We start from the raw sequence: 25047 nt of genomic DNA on the forward strand, positions 1-25047 counted from the left end.
TTTCATAAGTGATGTCACTGACCTGCAAGGGCAGAAGAGAGGGATTAAACCAGATGCAGTGGCTCCCGATGGTAGATTTGAGGTATTTCGATAGCTCTTCAAGTCAAAGATAAGTATAGAGAACCAATAATAACCGTTTGGTAAGACTCAACTGACATTTAAAGTTAAACTGAAGAAGGACTTCACTGAATTAGATAAAGGCTAGAAACAGAATATTCATGGGGAGATTAGAATGTTTTTTTTCTCGAAAGTCTGTTAAAATTGTCCGTATCAAGTTTAAGTTTGTAATATTGTTGGCGGATTGAAGAAATGTTATTGCAATCGACACTATTATAAGGTGTTTTATTGGTTCTTTAGCGTTTGATGGCCACTATATTTGATTGTGCTATATGTCTAGGACTACATTGTTGATTCAAAATTTCAAATTCACTTTACTTTGGTCGGGACCACCATGCCGATAACAGCTTTTCAGTCTTAAATTGTTTGACTTGTTGTAAACTCAGTCCTCATCTGTCTCAGCAGCAGACAGTTTGTATTGAAATAATTGGGGTAATGCTATCGTGCTTTTTTTTTCATTCCACATTTGTTTTGGACAAAGCACAGTGGGATAGATGTCATGAACGTGAATATACAAATGAATCTTAAATTACACTGTAGCTTTCGACAGGAAGCCCATCAAATGTGTTGAGCTGTCCATAATAAGGGCCAAATAATGTGGTACAGCTGTTGAATATCTCATTGATGCAGCATGAGATAGTGAACTCCGACTGCCCGTTTGTATTAGGCCGTGTTTATGCTAATAGTATTCGCAGTAAAGTATGTTTTAGCAGCTGCTGCCGCTGCCATTAGTCCCATTGCCGACTGTGTCGTATTGGAACAAAGCATAACAATAGCTGGTAGCTCATTGAAGCATTGTGCCTCAAGTTTGGGTTGAAATTCTGTAAGTGACAAAGTAAGGTGGGGGTCATGTCTGCTTGCCTCTGCGAGACAGATACTCCTTTATCCTCCTCTGCGGTGATTGTCACTGGCCCCAGGCAGGAGGGAAGTGGAGGCGGGGTCACGTCAAATAGATGACACCTGCTGTTGGCTACTGACCGTCTGGCAGAGCATACAAGCGTACACCCGAATAAAGGACACGCAAAATTGCCGGCTAGTCCGGCAAGGCCAAAGGTCACTAAGATGACTATGAAGTCATTGCTGCTGGCTTCTCAAGGCCTCAGAGGGCGGCATGTTTTTCTTAGAGAGCCGCGGTAGAGCACGGGAAGCCTGATCCTAATCTCGGGGGATAGAAATCCAATTTTCAGAGGAGACAGTTGAGAGTCTGGCTCTCCCCGTGTGAGAGAAATGACTGACTCCCCGTAAAGCCCCCAACGCTTCAAACGCCCAGGCTCAGCACTTGTGTACACTCAGCACAGATCTACATCGATAATGACGTGGGCTTGGATAGCACAAGCGTCTTTCCCTTTAACTTCTCACTGAGATACAAGGACAAAAGGCCCCAACATAAACCAATTCTCACACATCTGATCCCAGAGTATTTATATCAAGGTCTGGATAATTCACCTTGCAAAGAGGCTTTACATAGATTTTGCGCTGTCTTACTGCAATGTTCTGTTGGCTCCAAACCTGAAAAAACAGATCCTGAGACTTCAGCCGCTTTCATACTAACTGCATTTTTGTGTCCGTTTTGGCCTTTTCTCCTAGAAAAAACATGTTTTTGGGCTATGAAGTTACTTCTTGGAAAGACTGCAAAAACTAATCTAATATTTTCTTTTTATTCGCCTGACGACACTTGTATATTGTGCTTTGACCTGAAGTCGATAGCATTTTAAATACAGGGGTGAATTTATTTTCAGTTATTCGTTAATTTAAATGTTTCATTTCACATAGAATCATTTAAATATATTTTTTTTCTAGCATGGTAAAATCAACATGATTAATTCATTGGCTGCTATTGACTGAGAAAGACGTAATATCGTTTTTGACTGGAGGGGTTGGCTTCAATCATTCAATCTCAATTTGGATTGGACATCTATCGCTGTCCGTGGTAGTGCAAGAGATAGTCATCATATTTTTGGGAGGGCCATAATTGTGCAGCCTAGTCATGAGGATTATTATCTCTTTATTCACCGTTGTTGTTGTACCGTAATCAAGATTGTGATGCAAAAATGGGTTTATGGTTATGGTTTATTTTAGCATTTGACGATTTGGCGTTACTTCTTATTAAAACCTTCCATTTGTATTTGTGGGCACGCATGTGTATCATGGGATAGAACCTGTAAAATTCAGAGTGGAAAGTGCCGGGGGAATTGTTAGCTAGAGCAGAAGTTCCGGTGAGTGGCGGTAGAGCTCAGCCGTCTCGCTCAAAGATAGAAAAGCCAGACTGTGACCTCAGTGGCAGACATGAGGAAAGCAAAGGCGACACTAGTGTAATTGCTCGTGTGCTTGAGTCTGGGAACAAAAAGGCTGAGGAAAGAACCCAGAGGAGCACACTGAAATGAAATGTGAGTGACAAATTGAAAATAAAAGGATTCAACTTCGGCAGCAAACTTTGTTAGGAACACAGGAAAAATGATGTTGGTTCTTACATGACAAATGTAAATGTGATAAGAATTGACTTTCTTTACAAAATGTCGCGTGTTAAGGTGTCATATGTCATTTCTTGGTGCGTAATTGCAGTCATTGTTGTCGAAGAGAAACAAGAGCAGATGTGTCTTTCTCCTTTTTTCCCTGCTGAGGTGTTGTCTTTTATCTCTAAAGTGCTTTGGCCTTTTTAGAATTCTAAAACATGACAGCCGTCTCTGTCATTGTTGATGCACGTTATCACGGTTTGCAAAATAAGCAGACACAATGCAATTTCTGTTTACTTGTGATGGCATTTGAAAAGGTTAGAAATGCATAAAATGTTTACTTATTAGTAGTTACTGTATTTGTTGCAGGATAATTACTATCAATAGCTAGCCAATTTGCTCGCATATGTAATATATATAGAAAGTGTATAAAACATTTTCAGAAGTCCCCATGAAAAAAAAGGCTATCCAGTGTCAGGAAGTGCTTTAATGTGGTCTTTTATTTCAAATTATCACTGTGTATTTCAACCCCTTATTAGAGGATTTCCAACTACTAATTCCATCAAATTAAAGCTGGCTTACTTGGCTTCTCTGAAAAGTTCTAAACATCGCAATTTTTTTCAGTTTGGAAATACAAGCAAAAAAAATGTAATTTAACATCTTCAAGAAAAACTTTTCTCATAACTGTCAAAAAACCTATACATACCATAAAAAAATAACAATATTTCACTAGTAACTGAGGCTATTAACTTAAGGTAGCCCAATAAATAAAATTTGCTTTGCTTCCTTGATGTTTATTTCATGCATAATTTTTTTTTATAATAGTTGTAGAAATGTAGGATTTGTTCAAAACAACTGAAAAAAGTCAAATTTTTGATAAAACAGATACACGCTTCAGAAAAGAAAGTGAGACCCGTAAATATTGTCAGCATGTGAGGTAAGTTATTGGATACCGGCTAACATGGATAGACACAGTGTGATTGACATTGTTTCTCTCACATTTAGTATACCTCATTTCTGCTACTTGACATCCAAAATTCCACTCATGGCAAGGTTTACGACTTTTTTCCCCCTCTCATGGCCATACCGCATCTGATATTACATCTTTTGAAATAAGAGCTCCGGTCACGGAGAAGAGTGGAAACGCTGACACTAGATTCACTGCTGGGTCAGAATCTGTCATGCTGAGCTTGTAGTTGAGTTAGAACGAATATTAGTCCAATTTAAACAGACGGAGGTAAAACGCTGCCTTTTTCACTTGAGCGTTGTCATGTAAACGTACGCAGCATGCAGATTGAAGTAGCAAGAAACTACTGAGGTAATTATTATTTTTTTTTTTGCTCATGAGAAGACAGGGAAAAAGGATTATTGGAAAGACGGCACGCTTTCGAATATTCAGATAACATCGAAAGCACAAATTAAGAGCGGTTCAATGCAGTGTTGTGTTGTGCAAATGATTTCATTATCTCAAAATTTTCTGGAAAGAGGAAAAAATGTGGATTTTGAAGGTGAGCGTAAGAAAAATGAACAATGGGGATATGAAGTTGACATTGCTTTGCTCTATGTAAATGTATACGCAGTTGAATGTTTTCACACCTGGATGTGGTAAGGGAGTTCAGAAAAGAAGATAAAGCTCTTCTGGGGTGGACTATTTTGAAGGAGTTAAGGATAATTCCTCCTCCTCAAAGAAAAAAAAATGAAAAAAGAAACTATCGACCTTGCATGCTTGCTCATTTTTTAGTTTAGTTTGAAGCAGCTCTTTGTTACTATTTAGATTAAGAGGAAAAGATATGGACATTTTGCAAAAGCACAAATTGGGATTATGATAAGTAAAATAATTAGATACTGTAAGTAATCCTTTTTTTTACTATAGAAACATTAAAATTGAATTTTAACTTACCTAGCTAATGTACCAGGCTGTTAGATGCAAATTGTTTTGAGTGTGAAATACAGTATATGAAATAAAAGAAAATATTTTGTTATTTTTCCCTTAATAATGACTGATTTTTATTTTTATTTTTTCATAGCTTCCCTCACTGACGCCAAAGGAAGAAGGAGCTGCCTCCGACTCAAAGTCTTTGTTAGGCCGCAAAGTAAGTTATCCATTGTTTTTACTTGTTAAATGATTGACGTCTGATTTTTGGTAATCACACATTTACTCTCCTCTTTGTGTTTAAGACAATTGCGTGCGAAGCTCTGGGAGCGTCGAGGAAGGAATCGACTTTGACGAAAACAGTCACAACAGTCTAGAACCAAGAGGTTAGTGGATTTTACAGCAGTGTGTCTTAAGTGTGTGCATCCGCGTCTTTTTGTGTGAGCATGCTCTGTAACTTTTCAATATTCTAAGTTTAATACAACACGACCATTTCAGATATTTATTTTGATTTAGCATTTTTGTTTACTCTTATGGCAATAGACCATGGTAATTAATACATAATTATATGCAATTTCGTTAGCTATACTCTATTTACAATGTTGTTTTTAGTTTTTCCACAAAGTTTATTTATGTACAGTAAGTACACCAGAATTGATTTGTTTGAGTTTGATTTATTTAATAAGGGACAGCACATATTATTTAACATATTCATATTCGTATTGAACATTTATGTGTATATATAGGTGTGATGTGGATTATCTATATATTTTAAGGAATCTTTCAACATGACTATGACCAATAAATTGGAATTAATGCAAAACCGAAGTTGAATCTAGCTAGATTAATACTGTAATCAGCACATTATTTAATTATATTGTGTACATCACAGTGGATGCCATTCAAAGCCTCCAGATTTAAACATGGAATATAACACTGAAGGTTTTTAACTCTAACACAAGTACTGTATATATTGTTGTTTTCCACGTTATAAAAATACTCACGCCTTTGAAACTGTAACCATAGAAGGGATTATATGATGCACAATTCCCCCAGTGGATCTATTGTCTTTCATCCCAATGATGTGTGTGTCACTTTGATTTCTCTCTGTGACTACAGCCTGTTTATGGCATGCCATACTATTTTATATTGTTTTCTCCTGTTACTTAATAGTCACAGGTGGAAGTGGCAAGATATAAAATGCGTCCCAAATCCTTTTTTATACAGAGAACAGTTATTGATTCTTGAAGTAAAAGTATGTTTTAACTACTGTGGAAATTAGTCACTTAAAATTAAATGCTATTAAATTAAATTGTAAGTATCATGGATATGTTCATGGAATTATTGATACCTCTCTTGATGGAATACTAAAATGTACTGTAGATGGAAAGCTTAATGAAAACCTTATTTTTTAGGGATCGCATAGAATTTAGAATTGGAACATTACATTATTGTTTGACCTCTGGTGTGTAAAAGAAACACAGTTACAGACGACTTAGCTGGAGAACAAATCTTCACTTTTGTCTTCTTTCTTCCCCTTCAGATGACATCAGTCACGAGTCACCGGAGCCTTCACGAAGCGACGTGAACTCTGCCGTACACTGCTGCAATTCCGTGCTGCTGCTCAGTTCCAGCGTCATACTCCTGGCAGCTATCTTGTCTTTATAGCGCTCATTCTAAGGACATACCCAAGAATTGACTGTCCTGATTGGACCACAGGCTGCCCTACCTTGCAACCCCTCCCACTTACGGAGCACTTTTTTTATTCCATTAAAAAAAAAAACTAAACTAAACAAACCGATAAACTCGGACAATCTCTCTCAGTGAAAAGCAAAGGGACCATGAAGGTTTTCGTTTTGCCCAGTATACTTTTGTTGAAGCAAACACACACAAACGACATCATTGTTCACATTCTTCTAGGAAGCGCTGCAGAATCACTCAAAATTTACAGGCCTTTTCTGTCTGCAACATCGCATAAAACCCCGTCAAGTAATATGAGTAATTCTTACGTCAGAATCTCGGGTCAGTAGAAAGGACATTTTTGCTTGCGTGGGGGTTGAGGGCACTCTTGTCACAATGTAACCTTCCTCAGGTGATAAAGGAGTTGGATGATTTGTTACGAGACTGAGGAGTAGCCTTGGTGAAAATATCATGAGAACTTATAAAAAAAGCACTCGTTTTTAGTATCTGAAGTGAAGCGATTTATTAGTGTTTCCCCCTCCTCCCCCTTTTTTTTAATGATTCACATATTTCATGTGTATCAGCCAACACGGGTGTACAGTAAAATATTTGAATGATGTGCAAGGTATTTTGTTAGGTAGTTTGTTCGTTCATTTGTTTTTTTGTCCTGGCAACGTGTTTTATTTATTGTGATCCATTGTGCTTTATTCTCACTTAGCTCTGGTAAAAAAGGCGATAAAAACATATTACCACAATAAGTCATGAGGTTAGATAACACACTTTATTTGGAAATTCATACAATACTACTCAATATAGTTTGTGTATCTGTTATAGTCTTGAATGTTGTTGAATGGTCTTTAACAAAGTCTAGAAAGGAAGAAAAAAGTCTGACGTACGATCAGGGTGTAAAAATGTGTTCAAATCTGTTATTAACTCGTTGTTCATTTTGACACAATTGTTGTATATAGTAACACATATCCTAAAGAGTTCAGGGATGTTTCCATAGCTGAACTAAAATATATACACAAAATAGCCACAATGAGTTTAGTCCTCCTGACATGAAGCAACACAGATTTCAACAAATGAGCATGATGCAGTCTTGCGGTAGACTTAATTATAGACAGCATTGTGGTACCTCAATCGGGAATATGACTCGATTTTTGCCATTGCTTAACTTTGTGTGAGCGGTAAAAATAAGTAAATAAAAGTTTCAGCGCCATTGAATAGCAATCATTTTGGACTCATTGAATATTAATAAATTTGAACTAAAACAGAGATTGTGTGCCACCATGGAAAAGTTTCCTAATATTGTCCCCATGCTGTATTATACTGTATTAAGCTCTTGTGGACTGTAGACACCTTTGTGGTGCACCTACTGATTGCTACAATGAGAAATCAAGGCCATAAAGCAAACCGGTTTCTGGTCTTGTTGGGTTGGAATTAAATCTTTCACCCACTTAGGCCCTTTGTGGAATAGTTTGGCGACCCCTCCCATAGAAAGAGACAGAAAAAGTCAACATTCTCTCATGGAAAGCTGTGTCCATTTTCATTTAGTAACGTGTCAGTACAGATATTAAGTAGGGAAATACAAATATATAGTTAACAAAGCGTGGCAGTGATTTCACATACTGTTGTCATTTTTTTGACGAACAAATATCATTCATTATGGGAGTGAGTTCATAACCACATCACCAAAGCCAGAACAATATCATGTTGAGGTTAGTATTTTTTTAGAGTAATCAATCACTTTGATGGATGGCAATATTCGTTTTGTCTCTAAACAGCTTATTTACTCCCGAGTGCCAAGAATGCTGCTCAATGTGGGTACTAAAACACATACATAGGTTACATGCATGTTCAAAGTTTGATGTTTTGTAACACGACATTCACTTATTTGCATATGCATTGCATGATCACAAATTCACTTAAGTAGCTCCCAATCCTTGTCTTTTGTGGATGTTTTTCCCCCTGTATTTTCACATCGGTGCAACTGTGCAGAAAAAAAAGTGTGGATTTCTTTGTATCCTTTTATTTCTCAACATTATATCAGCCTCCATACATCTGAGTTTAACCAATATTAGTCATTCTTTTCTCCGCTAAAAATCTTTACCCGCGGCCATGTCACCATGACAAAAACAACCAATTTCCTGGATACTGTGTATCCAACGTCGAATCTATTGTATCATACAGTGTTAGATACTTTGTTCACACCCCTCTTTGTGGGTAATCAGTAAGAAAATAATGTTTGATATTAGAAACTTCTTTCATTTTGTATGCATTTTATATAAAACATAGAAACATTACACCCTTGGGATGTTCATTTGTGCAAATGTGGAGCATATTAAGCATGTAGTGGTCATCTTACACTCATGAATCATGGAAAGGGCCTGAATGAATACCAGATGGATCTTTAAGAGCTACAAAGTATGTTTTCTTTTTTTTACAAGATACGCCAGTTCACACAGGTTTTTCATTAAAGTATATATGGGTGGCTCTTTGGTAATCATCACCTCTATTTGTATGTGTCCTCTCTGTCACGGTGTTACAAGAGTTGCATTAAACTTCTATAGAGGATGTTTGATATGTTCTGGATAAACTGTGTAACTAGGAATGTTGGTTCAAAGGGTCTGTTTCTATTTCACCTGAATTAACCTCCCTGTAACCTGCAGCTCTTTTTTTTACTGATTCTAGTTTCCAAAATAATGTCCCCATTCTTTCAATCTAGAAATGCCATGGTGTCAATATTTTTCTCAGAAAAGATTTACCTTTTAAATCATTGTTTTCCATGTGCTTCCCCTGTTCCTTTTCTGATTTCTTGTTTGTTTTCCCTACATTTTTTTGCCCCCAGAAAGTGCGTTTATTTGTAAATACACGTGTTGGAGCAGCTATAACTAATGAAAACAATCATGGAAAAAAAAACGGTGTAATAAATATTTCTTTGTCATTGTAAGCGTAGCGTGTGATTGTATCATTAATGATTCGGAAATGAATGACAGAAATACTGGGATGCCGGCTCAGTCGGAGTCTGCTTCACACAGATTGAGTTAAGAAGAACAACTGTTTCTCTCGGATCGAAAGGTAATATGCAGAGGGGTAAAAAAACAAAAAGAACATTTGATTAATCTTTCAGGAATGTGGAGTGCTTGTGGGAGATTCACTAGGAAATAGGTTCATATGCCTTTTTGCTCCTCACTCTGCATGACTTCTTTTTTAATTCAAATTAATAGCCACTTTCTTACCAATAGCTATCATAGGCCTCAAATCACCTCTGTGTAGTTTGAAATTGAGTCGTGAGCTGGAATAATCAGTGTTTCATCCACTTCTTCCTTATGCTGTGGCAATTGATATTCAGAACATACTGATTGTTTTACTTTTGAAATATAGTAATAAACAAAATAATTATTAAATAGATTTTTTTGCTGAGCCCCAGGTTAAATAATACGCATTAGAAAAGAACATGTAAACAAACAGATGAACAAAAACGTGAATATACGTATACATATTTTATTATTAACAGTATTGTTATAAGAATTTCAAATTTTTAAAAACAATGATAAATAAACTTACTCCACCAGTTTGGTAAGAACTGGAAGCTGCCCATCTATTTATTTTCTGATATATATATATATATATATATATATATATATATACGTCCAATCCTCTTTTCGTTTGACAGCCAAGGTCAGGTTAAGATTATACTGAACGTAGTTTGCTTGACTTCATCATAGTTTTCTCAGAAGAAAAAGGAATAAAGAATGAAAGGCCTCACAAGTGCTCCATCTGTACGTAAATCATATCTGAAGGTTACTCTCAATCAGAGTGGTGGCCATCACCAAAGCAGAGATGGTTCAATGTTTTCTTTTTTTCCATGCTAATGTGTCCTAGACATGACGAAGGGAAAACAGAATGTGGCAGGCTCCTCTTTCTTTGAATATAATTACAAATCATTTCAAGGCCAAATCTAACCTTGATCATGTGTCTTTTTGAAAGGCACACATACTCTCTCCACCGGAGCCTTAGAGATTTTTAACTGTCAAAAATGTTTACTTGAATGTAACGGCAAGCATAAGGAACCTGGTCATCCATAATAAAATGGAGTCAACACAACCAAATTTGACAGAAGATAATCAAGCATATTAAAATCATATGTGTAATATCTCACAGTCCTTTGAGATGGTTTCCAATTCTTATGATTTTGGAGTTTGGATTACTTTTACCCTTACAACTTGTAATCATCATTTGGATCTTTTACTTGAAAAATTCCTATTAATGCTTTCAGGCCAGTCTTATGATTGTTATCATTGCATTTTTTATTTTATTTTTTGGTTTCTTTTATCTGTTTCTGTCTTATCTGTTTTAATTACACTCCTAGAGGACAAAGGTCTCTAACTTGTGGCCTGTGGGCCAATTGCGGCCGGCGCGACAATAATCTGTGGCGCTCTTCTGACGTGCCAACCAATGTGTTGCCATCAATTCCGCTCTTTCATTAGCAAACTTTTTTTTACTAACAAGTGAACATTAGTCACTTTTTTGAGACTCCTTAATGCAGTCCCAAATCGTATTTCCAACGATCCCCAACAAGAGAAACCAACTTTTGAATAGATGGCCACTGTCCCCTGAAAGGGTTCATTTGGCCAGTTCCTGCATGAGTTTTAAGTTGATTGATGCGGGAGGAGAGGTTTATGGGAATGTCTTGACCTGGACTTCCCACTGATAAGCAGCCTCTTGCTATCTGCGTTTTTCATCTGTCAAAAACATATATCACACTGACTTCCGTTGGCTGTCTTACAAGCCCTGAAAGAGTGACTCCTAATGATTTAAGAAGCTGAATGAGAAATGGTATCGGTTTGCTGACTTGACATTGATGTGTCACTGCATCTAGAGGAAGTCTAAGATTACGTGATAGTAAGACTTTGATGTAACAAAATTTCTGCAAGTTAACATTCAATCAGCATTATCCATGAAGGATAGACTTGGAGATTAGCATGATCAACTCTTGTGTTTAAACTCTCAACGTACGATTACTGAGGCTAAACCCGGAAACATGTTCCCAGCACAGGATTTGCCATTTACCATGGCCGCTCTGCTAAATCAATGTAACACTGTAAAACATGGAGATTATTTTGGGGATGTGATCCTTTAAATCCCTTCACCATGACACAAAAATCATCTAGATAAATGCATGTAAATAGTATAGTTTTATCTGAAATGAAACTTTGCTACTTTAGAATAAGCAAATTATTTAAATGATCAAAACATTGGGACATGATGATTTTCTTAGCATTGATGTAATATTTAACATGGAATTAATTGAATAAATACTGTCAAAGGGAAAGTTTTTCATTTGAAGAAAAACAACTTTATTTCAATGCTCCATTGCAACTGGAAAGGATCAATTAATCGGTATCAGGAGTGAAAAAAAATGATATCGGTGCAACACTGGTTTATGACAGGTGTCATGGCATTATTATGGCAGTCATGACCCAGTCATGAAGACAGTTTATATCAAGTTTAGCTTTGCTTTGATCGAATAATCATTTCCACGCCATCCTAGTTAAAATTGATTGGACGTCTGTTGCCGTCAATGACAAGAAAATAGTTCAAATAAATCGGGACCTTCACAGACCTCCATTTAGGAGCAAGCATTCTTTGTCGAGAAGCTCACATGTGGAGAGCGAATGTATATTACACCCGGTCGTTGCACATAAAGTAACAGAATACGGCAGTAAATTTTATCTCTGTTTGAAATGTAACTGCATGATGACAAGCCGCAAAGCTTCTGGGAATATTAGAAATTGTTTGGCAAATTCCCGTTTCGCTTTCATGATTCACATGAGCTCAAAAGTGGTAGAAACCTCTGGTAAACTCATAAAAATGCAGTCTGTCCCTCCAGTGAAAAATGGAGGCAAATGGAGCCGTGTCAATTTTTTTTCATCATCATGATCCTATAAAGGTAAAAAAAAATAGTGTATAGTGTTAAAATAGTGACTTGACAATGTGTTACGATGCCTTAGATAAAAATAGAGAATACATTTATGGGTATGAGTATAAAATATGATGTGAAACTCTGCTTGAAAGTGAATATACCCCCCAAATTTTACTGGCTCGTATCCTACCAGTTTGATATCCTCGAATTTATAATCCTTCATTTAACCTGATTAATTTTACTGTCAGGTCGGTCTTAAGAATGTCTCCCGTGGCTTGTTTTAATTTGATCTCACAAGGGGAGTCTCCTGTAAAATATCCACTCCAATTTTCAACACTTCTCCCAGATTTTTGTCCTCTGTCTGCTTCAATTTAGCTGAATGCTTCAACGGATGGAATTTTGCCAGGCCCTTTAGTAAATGGGCCATTTTGAGAAAGAATACGACATAATATCAGTACCCAAACAATAACACTGCCTTCTTTAGTTATCTTTGATTTTGTGGAAATACATACGTAAGCCCTGAGGATCCCCCGACCACCTCTCAAAAATATCATACCTGTAATACTAATGTTTCCCATACATATATCTATTATGGAGACCATATAGTCCCACACTGCTATGCCGCTGCTGTTAAAAAAAGACCCCCATTCATATGTAGTGGTACACAGCAATAAATACCAAGGCTAAGTGGAGGACAACACAGCCATTCAGGGCTTTCTATTCCTACTATTATCGTCAGGATGTTATCTTTGAAAGGAGAAAAAGCCTTCGGTGAATGGCTCAAGACCACCGATGTTGTCTAAACCTGGAAAAAAGGAGAAATGTAATATACTGTGAAACAAATCCTGACTTAAACTTATTAGTGTTTTGAATAACAAAAAAGAACAGCAATCCATTTATAGTAAACATAACATTTAGGTTAACTTACTTGTTTTTCTAAGTTTTTATTACATTTGTATAGGTTAGGGTCTCAAACTTATGGTTCAAGGTCCCACTATGGATCACTGTGTTTGATAAATCTTCTGTGACCTCACATCTTAACTCTTTGGCTCCCACTGATGGCAATAGACGTCCAATCCATCAAACTGGGAGGGGTTAGAAGCAATTAAATGATAATAAAATAGAATTTAAAAAAACAACATGTTTTTTATTTTTTTTATTTAGCTGCTAAAATGACTTATCATTTGTATAAACCTTGTCCTTCGACAGCATATTGCAATAACTGTACCATAACAACTGAAAGAAAACGCCTGGGATTGAGGGACATGGCAAACAGTGCCGTGGCAGATGTTCCCCCCACCCAGGAGGCCACCTGACACGCAAATATATACACATATTTGCTACTGTATGCACACTTGTAACCTCACGAGATCTTGGGAGCCAGCTCACTGACAGGGCAGCTCAACACACTTTAACATGCATAAGAAAATACACAACCTGCCACTGGAGGAACAATCTCTGCCCCCGAGGAGTTCATTCGAAATAAAACAAAGTAGAGCTGTCACTAGGGTGCAAGTAAATGCAACTATTGTGGATTTTTGTGAGTAATATAGCCATTGTAAATATAATATGGCATTTTCCCTCACCTATTTATTAGGTTTGGATGGATAGGGGAGGCACCAGTTAAATATGATACTAGCCTTTTTTCTTCACCATTCTTTCTAGAGAAAGAAATTAATGCAGTTTTGGTCTTGGTTCCACACGACGGGTTAAATGTAGGTATGTCATGAAATCATATATTAAACATGATATTGATTATTTACGCATTGTAATTTAGAATTATGTGTTCTGCACTGAGAAATGTAACTCTGGATTTTGGGTCAGAGGTGGGCAAAGTGATCTTGAAGATCTGCTTTGGGTGCAGTTTTTTGTTACAACTGATCCAGTGCAGTTTAAATGGTTAAACTGTCTGGTAAAACTTAAACATTTCTGTTGAAACAAGCAGCACCTGATTGTAATAAAACTCTGTACACTTGATCAGTTGGAATAAAAGCCCATTTCGCCCATTCCGTCCCTTTTTGGAATAGTTTACCCACAATATTTTATGATTACATGCATGAACATGAGACTACCTGCTTTTTCAAGGAAGAATGCATGAACAAGAACGTGCGCACACACACCATCACACACGCAGAACTGTGATGAATGTGCTTGGGCAGAAGGTAGACTCATGTCACATGTTCTGTTTTTTTGTAACTTTACAAGACTGCTTTGTTATGTAGGAATTTATCTTTATAGACCGCAATCAGGGTTATAGCGCCAGACCACATTTTTAACCAAATCCCAACGGCATAAACAAATAGGATTCTAATTTGTATTTATATACTCTATTTCACTGAAACAAGGAAAAAATATGAGAATGATATTAATTATATGGCAATGAGCGAGTGTATGATTTTTTTATGTGTGTGTGTCATCATAGTGTCTTAAAATAAAAAAATCCAATGTTTTTTGCCTGTTTGTTTGTGTTTAACAGATTTTACCAATATTTTTGATTGGTCTGTTTACTAAAACAAGCTTGAACGGAACTTTGCAATGCAAAATTTGCATTGAAAGTTTTTGTGCTAAGAATTGTTCTGATTGCTTGTTTTGGGGCAATTTGTATAATATCAAAAAATGATTTTTCCCCCCTCCAAATGTAAGGTTTTGATCTAGTGCCGCTTTTTAGTGCTCTCATGCATGGGCAGAAAAAAAAATACATAGAGGGAGATAGGCTAGATTTTTATACATTTGACCTTTGTTTTAGACTACTATAACACGCTTCCAGCTTTAGAACTAGTAGCTTCAAAAATTGTAATGTTGTCCCACATTTAAAAGTGTCCACTGACATGCATTTTTAACCATTTTTACAGCCCAGTGAGGTGTAATGTTCCATGCCTGGAATGTAAAAGTTTTTTTTTGTCTCTCTGTGTCTTCTGGAGAAAAGGGCAGAATTGACTGAGCTACTTGCAAAAGTTTATAGAGCGTAATAGAGAAAAGTAGCTCATGTATCTCACTGCTGCTTTTTTCCTTCATAAAAAAAGCATATTTTACCACGGTTTGAGAATGATAGCTCATTGTCATTGTCACATGCTATGAGTAACATAGGAACAAATATATTCTGTAATGGTGAACATTTGGCTAGAGATCCATAATAAAGCCCAAGTGTTGAAACTTTAACAGTGAGTGTTTGCATAGAATAATGAATACATTGTCTTGTCTCCTTTGCCAGCTAAAAAAAAAAAACTTATTTCCCAGGGCAATGATTGTTTTTCTTTTGAGTTGTAACTGTGCTCCTGAGAAGCAAAAAATGTTCCAATCTGCTCTTTCCGTACTGTTCAGTCAAATCGCTAATCACAAATGCAAACTTGCACAGGAGAGAGAAAGAGGGAATATTTGTGCTGGGTGTCTGTGTGTCAGGAAGAAAATTAGCCATATGCTGAAATAACAGTACGCGTCAAAGTGCTGCAATGGTGTGCAGGTCTGCTCCTCTGGAGAAGACAAGCGAGGTGTGTTTGAACGGACCTAGAAAAGCATTGTGCGACGTCAACGCTCAAGCAGCAAATTAGAGTGTAGCTGGGGTCAAAGGCCAACCACTTCCATAACGAAATACATTCCCTCCCAAAAGCGCCCCCTCCCCGATTCTATTTCAAATTTACTTATGATCAAAACAGGACAAAAGAGACCATTTTTCTGTCAGTGTAAAGCACGAGTAAACACATAGTTGACCATTGTTTACTCAGCTGCAGAAAGTTGTAAGTAAAGTCATATTTTATTTTTGTGGTGAAGTCCAATTTTAGCTTGCAGGACAACATGCTATTTTTCCCAATGTTTTTATGAATCTTTTTCACATGCAAATTAGTATGATGAACGTTTAGGATTTTTTACTTATTTCCTGGGAACAAAAACAAAACGGATTTGGAGAAATGACCCACACAAGTTTACATATAACACACTGTAAGGAGTTCTTTTGTCTGTGTGCACTTGATTTTGTCGATACAATGTTCCCACAGAGGACTATTTAGGTAAGGGACAGGAAGTGTAGGGTAACTATGCCTGGCTCCTACCACACATCCACAGCCCTGACTTTGGCAGGCATAATGAGTTTCAGCATACTTTTGCAAGCACAAGAACAAATGTTTCAACGGGAACATGAATATCAGTGTGGCACACATTATTTAGGCAGCCTTTCCCAGGCTCTTTTGATGGAGCAAAAACAATAACAAACACCATTTGCGATTTATATCTTAATAATTCAGACTGGCCAAACAACTGTTACACATGGATGCATCTTCCAAGACAGAAGCCAAAGTTAGGTTGATAAAAACTGAAAAATAGAATTGGGTTCTTTTTCATTTATTTCGATATTTTACTCCTTACAGTTTAAATGTCATTACATCTGTTCCCATTTAAACCAAAGACTTGTACGTAGTAGTTTGCTTTGTGGACCTTTCATCAAATGATAACCAAAGTTGAGCTTTTAAAAAAACAGGAACATGTACCAAACTCTGAATATTAGTGCACAATTACATTCCTAAATAGATCACTTGAAGGATGGCTGGACAGTTAGATGGACAGATAAGTTGAAAGTAAACTGCACACGCTCGAAGCAAAATGTTATTATATACAGTTTTATATAAATACTATTAGCCTATTTATTACAAGTATGATTCAACCTATAAAAAGGCAAAATCTGCTATTGCATATATTGTGTTTAATTGGTACTTGACTCACAGTGTTTCAGGACTCCTAGAAAAAAGCGAATGAAGTAAATTGGTTCCAAATACTATGTAGATTGCATCATTAAATGTTATCATAGAAGAAAATGTTTCAAAAATTCCACTTGTCTTTCCTAGTTTTTGTGCATTGAAAAACTCATCATTTATAGCCTCAGGGTGCTGGAGAACCACTTGGTGCCAGGACGCTTTAATCCGACTACATAAAAAAGGCGCATTATGTATGACAGCAGGTCTTTCCCATTCAGCGATAGATGCAGCTATCTTGGTCAAGACAAAGATATAATGAGATGGTTTGAGTCAGCCCATGAGAGCCCCCCTCCCAGCCAAAAACATCCAGGGGCAGCTGCAGGTCAAACCTCTCTGAGTGATTTATGTTCTTCCTTATCAGCCATAATGAGTGTTCTTACAATTAGATGGAGACACGCTATCAGAGCCAAGCACCATGTCAGCATTGACCCTCGCGGAAACAAGTCTTCGTAACGACGGTCAGGGTGAGCTCAGCTTTTTAATAGGCGGAAATCACAATTTGGCGCTCCCGCCGCTGGGGCTTGTTACGCTGTGTCAAAGGTACACCTTTCACCTCGTTATTGTCAGAAATCAACTTATTTTGTGTTTTTCGCACAAACATGCTGCTGTACACTTTGAAGTTTCTTTATAGTAACCTTGTAAATCGCAGTCTATAGTAACAGGACAACCTTTAAAGGTGCCAACGTTTTTATAGAACCTGTAACTTGTCAGGTTCATGAGACGGCAAATAAAACCTAAAAAGAAAGTACCAGTAGCTTAGAAAAAAAATGGTACACTTGCCAGCCACAAAATGTTCCCAAATGCATATCAAGTAACGTTGCAGTAATCTTTTCCATTTGATTGTCACATGTTCTCTGTGGAACATCAAGAGGAGTCACATTTGTATTTGTATTTCTGAAATGCTTCCACAGTGCACTACATAGGGTCGTCTGATTAGCACGGTAGTCAAAGCACCACTTAGAAGAGACTTGAGGTCATGGTAAATCTTTTTTTTCATAGAACCACATGGAGGAACTTCTCTGAATTTTATATTAGTCTAGTAAATCTAAAAACAAGAACATTCATTTGTTTTATAAAAATAATTCACATTTACCTATGTGTGTTTCAAATGTTCTACCAATTCTTTGTAAATGAAGAGGACAGTAAAAACTGATTGAAATAAATATTAAATGTGTATTTGATGGTATTAAACAAAGCAATAGTCTTTTATAAATATGGCAAACCATATTTAGCCTCACTGCCACTCTCCATCATTACCGAACCCCAAAACATTTTTTGAGATACTTTTTTTAACCACCGATTATCAATGTGCCAAAAATTTAACTGCAGTGATTCACGTTTCTAGTGAGTTATTCACAAAGGCATCCACCCAAATTCAGATACTTGTAGTTTTATAGCTCTGTTTTTCCCCTCAATTTAATATGATTTAAATATTACAATGTCATTTTGAATGAAATACATTGTTTGAGTTATGTGGGATAGAAGTCCACTGATCTCCCATGGAAGTAATAATTTCAATTATATTTAAAGGGGTTGTTAATACCTCACCAAAAACATAAATTCTTAGTATTATATTAATTTAAAATTGCCTTTTCTATTACTAAGGTTAAAAGGGAAAATATCCATACTCGGCAAATAAAAAAGGAGAGATAACATTCCATGATAAATGACTTGGGTTATATTTCTGAAACCGCACCGTTAACTTTTTATATTACTTTATATTGGGAAGTTGTATTTTCACAAAGTTGGAACATACATATGGATATAATGTTTGAATTAATTATGTCGGAAACGTTGGACAGCCTCATAAATCATTTTGTTCTAGTCTTGAACTCTATTCCCCTAACTTCAGACCACCACTGCCCTTTGATAGTCAGCAAGCAATTGCTCCTTTTATAATAAGCACACAAAGCGTTTGGCCGCATTAATCATTATACTGCATGGTCCGGCACATCTCCTCGTGCACTTTTCCAGCTTCGGCTCATCTGGACATAAACTCTGCAAAGCCAGTGAGTGAAGCCAGTAAAAAAGAAAAGAAAAAAAACCTTTCTGTTTTAATGCTTTTGGAGCAAAAATATTTCTAACTTGTTTTGTTTTGTGTAGTAAATACAGTATTTGAGAGAGTCCAGCCCGTAGGACAGAAACAATCTCACTCCAGCCCAGGTATATGATCTTTGTTCAACTTTGCCACTACGCTGCGTGATTTGAACACAGGGAATGTTTCAACAAACAAATAAAAAGTAGACGTGACGTAAAAAAGTGCTGAGGGAAAACATGATACAACGTGAAACAAAAACTAAATCCAATCAAAACAAAGATAAGAAACACCAATGATGAAAACTGGCTTGAGAAGAATGGAAAAATGCTGACATTATGGGTGAGTCAGTCAGCTCTCTGTTGTGAATCTGAAATCCGATTTGTTAGAGAAACAGTCCCATTGCTCATATAGTTTAAGTTACATAGGCCAACATTACTGATTCTGAAGGCCTTGGGCAGATTCGATACAGTAGACACTGTGGCACAAAGAGACTGTAAAACGAACATCTATATATACACTATTTTCCAAACTATAAGTTGGACTTATGCCTTTATCCAAAAAGATGTCAATATATTACATTAACAAGTGGCTATTCTGTTTGTCCCTTTTTACTTTACCATATATTATTGTATAAATAATTCTCCTGTGCAACACTTTATATATGTTTCCATTACATTGTGTAGTGCAACTTATACTCGTGTGAGATAAATATGGTACTGGAAGCTGTGCCGGTAAGAAAAAGGTCACATATTTTACTACAAATAGTGTGAGACCTAAACACTAGATGACAAACCACACTGAAACTAAAACATTATAGAAGCCTAGGGAGAGGTAGTGCTTTTTTTTTTATTCATCTCCGGAGAAGTAATTGTATGATCTGAGTGGACAAGAGCTAAATTACATTACATTGATATATGTCATGTCTTTTGTGGCTTTCATATGGGGATTTCCATGTCCTCCTGTGACTTACGGCCTCCCATATCTCATATTTCCTCAGTTTCCAAGCCCGTGCAAACCACAGTACTCTTTATACTGGACTGGAGCTAAAGCCAGAGTCATCTATTATTGGACAGTCAGACACAGCAGATATTTGGTCATAACTCACACTGAAACAGTTCACTCCTCCAACAGCATTTAGCCAGCTAATAATGATTTAACAGACAGTTTTTGACCAAGATAAACAGTAGGCTCATTCTAGACAAGGGAAGCTACTAATTACGGCATGAAACACAGCAAAGAGGCAGGTTCTCGCTACATGAAGAAATAACCACGTGCACATGTCTTCCATATGGCATGCTGAGGCCCTAAGCGACCAGACAAAACCATAGAAGGAACTTCCTGGAGAGATTCCAATGCGGTAACTTTGATTGTTTTAAGGAGGTGCACTCATCCTAATGAGCTCCGATTTCATTCCTCATCATAAAAGTTGAATTAGAAATTGCAATTCCGTCCTTGCCCTTGGTTCGCGGGCCACTTTAACGTCAACTTGATTTCACTTGGACTGGACCATTTTAGATATAATATTTAGATATTTTTTTATATAAATGGATTAAAAGAACTGGATTAAAAGCCCTGAATATTCAGTTTTTTATAGATTTAAAACAATGTTTATTTTAGCTTTTTATATATATTTTTAGATTTTACAAAATGATTTTTGCACTAAAAACACAGAAAAAATGGATTTAAAAAATACAATTACTGATTTAAAAGGGGGAAAATCAGGATATTTAATATACATCTATACTCTTCATTTTAATTTGATCCTAAAACAGAAAGTAGGCACTCATGATTTACTTTCCCGGGCCACAGAAAATGTTGCGGCGGGCCAGATTTGGCCCCCTGCCGCCACTTTTACACGTGCTCTACAGCATAGACAGCGTCAGCTTTAATACTATATATATAGTATATATATATATATATATATATATATATATATATATATATATATATATATATATATATATATATATATATATATATATATACTATATATATGTATATATATATATATATATATATACATATATATACATATATGTATATATATATACATATATATAATACATTACAGATTTATTTATATTTTGCCTACAGCATGTAGTTGTTCAGTATTTGTGTCTTTATTCTGACTTATTTGACTTTATTATGACACTATTTGTACAAGCAAAAGGTTCTCAAGCAGGCTATTCCCAAAAGAAATATAATGTGTAGTATTTACCTAAGGATGTTTATCGTTAGGTACCGGATAGCAGCACAGTGGTACGGAATCTTTCTTTTCTCACAGTAAGAGCTTTTGCAGCCTTTCTGTGAAGACTATAAACATTTTTCCCTGTTCCTGTTTTATCCTCCACATTTTTGTCACTTTCTCCCACGGCCCACCCATGTGTATCCAAAGCATCAAGGGTGCCATATAATAAAAGGGCCTGACTGTCAAATGAGCAACAGGTTACTTACATATTATATACAGTCACCTGTCAAAACATTGGCTATAGCTTGTCCACTGGGATTCCAAAGCAGTGTAGGACAGTTTTTTTTTAACAAATTATTTTTACTGAGTAAAATAAAATGTATGCGTGTCATTTGCAGATGTTCAAATCATCACCTTGAGAGCTGCTTCAAGAAAACTAGTTTTTTTAACACTGAGTGATAAAGAAAATATTAGCAACCATGAAATGGCTACTTTAACATTACAAACTGTCACCAGAATTCATTGTAATAATTCAGTTGAATTGGTTTTCAACATCTTTTCCCTTTCTGGGATGTCGATTAATTCATATTACACAACACCACGAACAATTATTGAATTATTGGCATCAGCAAAATGCTCATGAAGAAAATAGAGAGAAATGAACGGCACATCCATTTTTATCTTAACTATACTATGATGCAGATATTATCACAGCTTACTTGTCATTTTATGGATGTGGTTGAAGTGAAGACAATCCAGAAGCTTGGATATGTTCCCTGCTGGCTGCTCTGTATTTACACACATTCCTGGTTAATGTTGCCGTGTTTGCCTTGATAAAATCATTTAACCATTTTGAGCCGTGCCAGAGTTTCCATGCTGTGCTGGAATCTGAGAAGAATAGTAAGCTAACAGATAAGTACTATATGGAAGTGAAACATACAGTTTGCTTTCATAGGAATAAACCCTTACAGTTCCAGCTTTTAAAGCCTTAGTTATTCACATTGCAGCATCAGAGGCAGCAGTAAAACGACTTCACAGCATGCCTAATATGTTCATTTTCATCAGTTGTTGTATTATTTCCCTGCAAAGCAGTAAAGAGAGATGTTGGATGTTTGGACTCATATAAAATCATCTAATTTAATTTCACACTTGATAGGAGATTAGATGCTCCAGAGGCCCCAATATATGTCAAATAAATAAGTATGTAATTCTAGTTCAGGGCTAATTTTGGAAATAGGATCTGGTTGATTAAAGATTATCATAGACTATTACTGTTACTACACATAGTAGTCACCCTGGAGAGCATCTGAATAAAGTGTATTAACATGGAAATTATAGTATGAAATTTCTATTTACCCACTATATGAAAAAGGAAACAGTAGAATTAGAATCCCTTTCAGGCTCAATCGATTCTCATTGTAAATCCCAGAGTTACAGCATGGAATATGTATAAGGTAATCTAACAGTCTTAGAATGATAAATGCTGCTTTTTACCTATGCTAGTTTCAGTAGTTTGATGAGTGATGTTAGTGATTTCCTGGTTTCCCCCTGTGGAATTCAGCTAATCAATTAATGCTGAGTTTAATATTCGGAATTGTTTTTCGCTACATTTTTGTCTTTGAAAGCCAATTATCATTGATTACAGGGATTCTTGCCCTCGGCCCCTAAAATAGAGGGCAGGGCACTCCTCTCCATCTTTAACCCTGCCTACTCAAGTGTGACCCCTGAGCCAGAAAAAAAAGAAAAGAAACGCATACACACATACTTGGGTTCAACATTGTTAACATACGTTAAATCTATTGGAGAAGGTTCTACATTTTAAAAGTGGCCATTTGGAACCCCAGTCTCCCAGCCAAAGTTAACTACTAATAATATCGTTATATTTACATTTTTTTTCCACCGAAAAGAAAAATCTTTGGATTAAAAACCTCATCAGCGGCTCACCAACGCATGTGCACAGGAAATGGATGACGTCAAATAAACCTTACATGCCTCCAGTCTTGTGTAACAGATCAATTTGAGCAAAGCATCATTTATATAATCAATACCGTTCCCTCTTTGTAATATATAAAATTACTGTACCATTTACTCTATCATCCCAAGATGAGTGATGGCGACACCCATAATAGGATTCAGTCAAAGGAACAAGAAAGCAGAGATGTGGTCTACAAAAAATGGATCCAATTTCAACATCGTCATGTGCATGTCACATTCACTGTGGACAAACTCATATTTGCTCCGATAGCCTAAGTGAAGAAGAGAGTACTTTAACACTCCTCGGAGGTGTTTTATTGAATTATTGGATTTGTCAGGCTGTTTCCTTCTCCAGGGTGCACTCATTCTTTTTATCTGTTTTAGTTTTGATAAACACGCCCGCGCCCATTTGACCTCAATGAGGGATTCAGTCTCATACTGATGACCAACCCTGACAGCGAGAGAAAATAGTGAGGGGTGAGGAGGTTGGAGTGACTGGTGGGAGGATGGAGGAGGTGGGGGTCAGAGAGTGTTGGGTGAAGAGTTGGTGCTGTGGGGGTCTGGATGATGAACATGTGAGAAGTACTGACAGACTAATTAGGGCTTTCCTGCGTGATGCTTTATTTTTATATTTACTCCAAAGTGTCAGAAGGCCAAACTACCCTCTGACCAGGGCATCCTGAGTCGTGGGCACAAACACACACCCGTCATGAAAGTTAAACTGAAATCTGAGAGCTACACAATTTGACGCAAGAGCAGAAAAGTGGCAAATTTGGGTGCCATCTGCTGGCATCATCAGTATACTGTGCTTTGAAAGTACTATTTTATACTTTTTTTTTAAATGACACACAAAGAAAATGAAAGAATGGATTATATGATTCATTTCTAAAATAAATAAATAAATAAAATAAGGTGAAAGAAAGGTAAATAAAAAAAAATCAATCATACTTTTCACAGCAGACATGATGATTTAAATTAAGATAAAGGAGCTTATATCTTAAGTAGGAATTGATTTCCATTTTCCTTCTATTCTGTTTCATTAAATTTCTCAATTCTCTTCCAATACACCTCAGGTCATTAACTGTTATCACAGTCATCTGTTTTTGGCCCTCAATAGTAAGAGTGCACGCCAAAAAAAATAAAAAATAAAGATAAAGCAGTATCATTTCTGTCCATGTTGTATCCATATTACCACACAAGCTGCTGTAAGGGAGGGAACACGAGTAAAGGACATCTAATGATGTTATTTTGATGTAACAGTGAGAAGTCAAATTCGAGTAAAGAGGTCTGAGTTGATGGATGAGAGGTCAATGTTTATTTTATTTGATTTTTTTTCAACCCTTGTCTGCTTACATTAACCATGTGCTTATTTATGTAGCAATTTCAATTTAACCCAGACCACAGAGCTTTCCTAACCCTTGCAAAGTACTTATTCTAACCTAAACTATAATATTTCCTCAAACTAAACAGTGGTATTCGTGACCGAGGCCAATCAGGCTACTGAACACAATACAATGCAATCTTTTAAAGTCTCTTTAAATAAAAAAAAACATGTAGCTTGTCATTCTGATATCCTATTTTTGTGAAAGAAAATCAAAATTAAAGCTCCAAAATCATGAAAAACAAAGCATTTATTGTTATGGATTAAACAAAAAACTTTTGTCTTATACAAAAAGAGCTGAATCTGCATCTTTAGATTGATGCAACAAATATAAAGGCTAGCATCTCCTATTGAACCGTGCTGTCAAAATATCATATACACTGTACATATCTTAAAAAAAAAAAAAAAACATATGGAAACATCTGCAATTTTATTTATGCATTTTAATGTGACCTTACTGCAATGAATTATTCAAAGGGCAGTAAATATTGTCCTTAGAGTCCATGTGATAAGCCTTTTTTGAGGCAGCACATTACTCAAAAACACACAATGGCATTAAATTCATAACTGGGGAAATATTACGTGCATCTCTTGAGCTTTCCCTTATTTGTGGCTTGCGAAGAAGTTTCTCAAGCGTTTAAATTATACACGGCTTCATTAAAACAAGAGTCT

General features: G+C 36.3%; 1 protein-coding gene across 1 annotated transcript in view; it reads left to right on the plus strand.

Annotated features, from left to right (window-relative positions):
* efna5a (ephrin-A5a) overlaps nt 1–9073 on the plus strand; it is a 52739-nt gene extending 43666 nt beyond the window's left edge. The window contains exons 3-5 of the mRNA XM_077623386.1: nt 4598–4663; nt 4749–4829; nt 5987–9073. Coding sequence (XP_077479512.1) covers nt 4598–4663; nt 4749–4829; nt 5987–6111 — 272 coding nt within the window. The 3' untranslated portion in view covers nt 6112–9073. The remainder of the gene's footprint in view (nt 1–4597; nt 4664–4748; nt 4830–5986) is intronic.
* Nucleotides 9074–25047: the final 15974 nt, after the last annotated feature.

Source organism: Stigmatopora argus, chromosome 16, assembly GCF_051989625.1.
Source record: "Stigmatopora argus isolate UIUO_Sarg chromosome 16, RoL_Sarg_1.0, whole genome shotgun sequence".
In the NCBI taxonomy this organism is placed as follows: domain Eukaryota; kingdom Metazoa; phylum Chordata; class Actinopteri; order Syngnathiformes; family Syngnathidae; genus Stigmatopora; species Stigmatopora argus.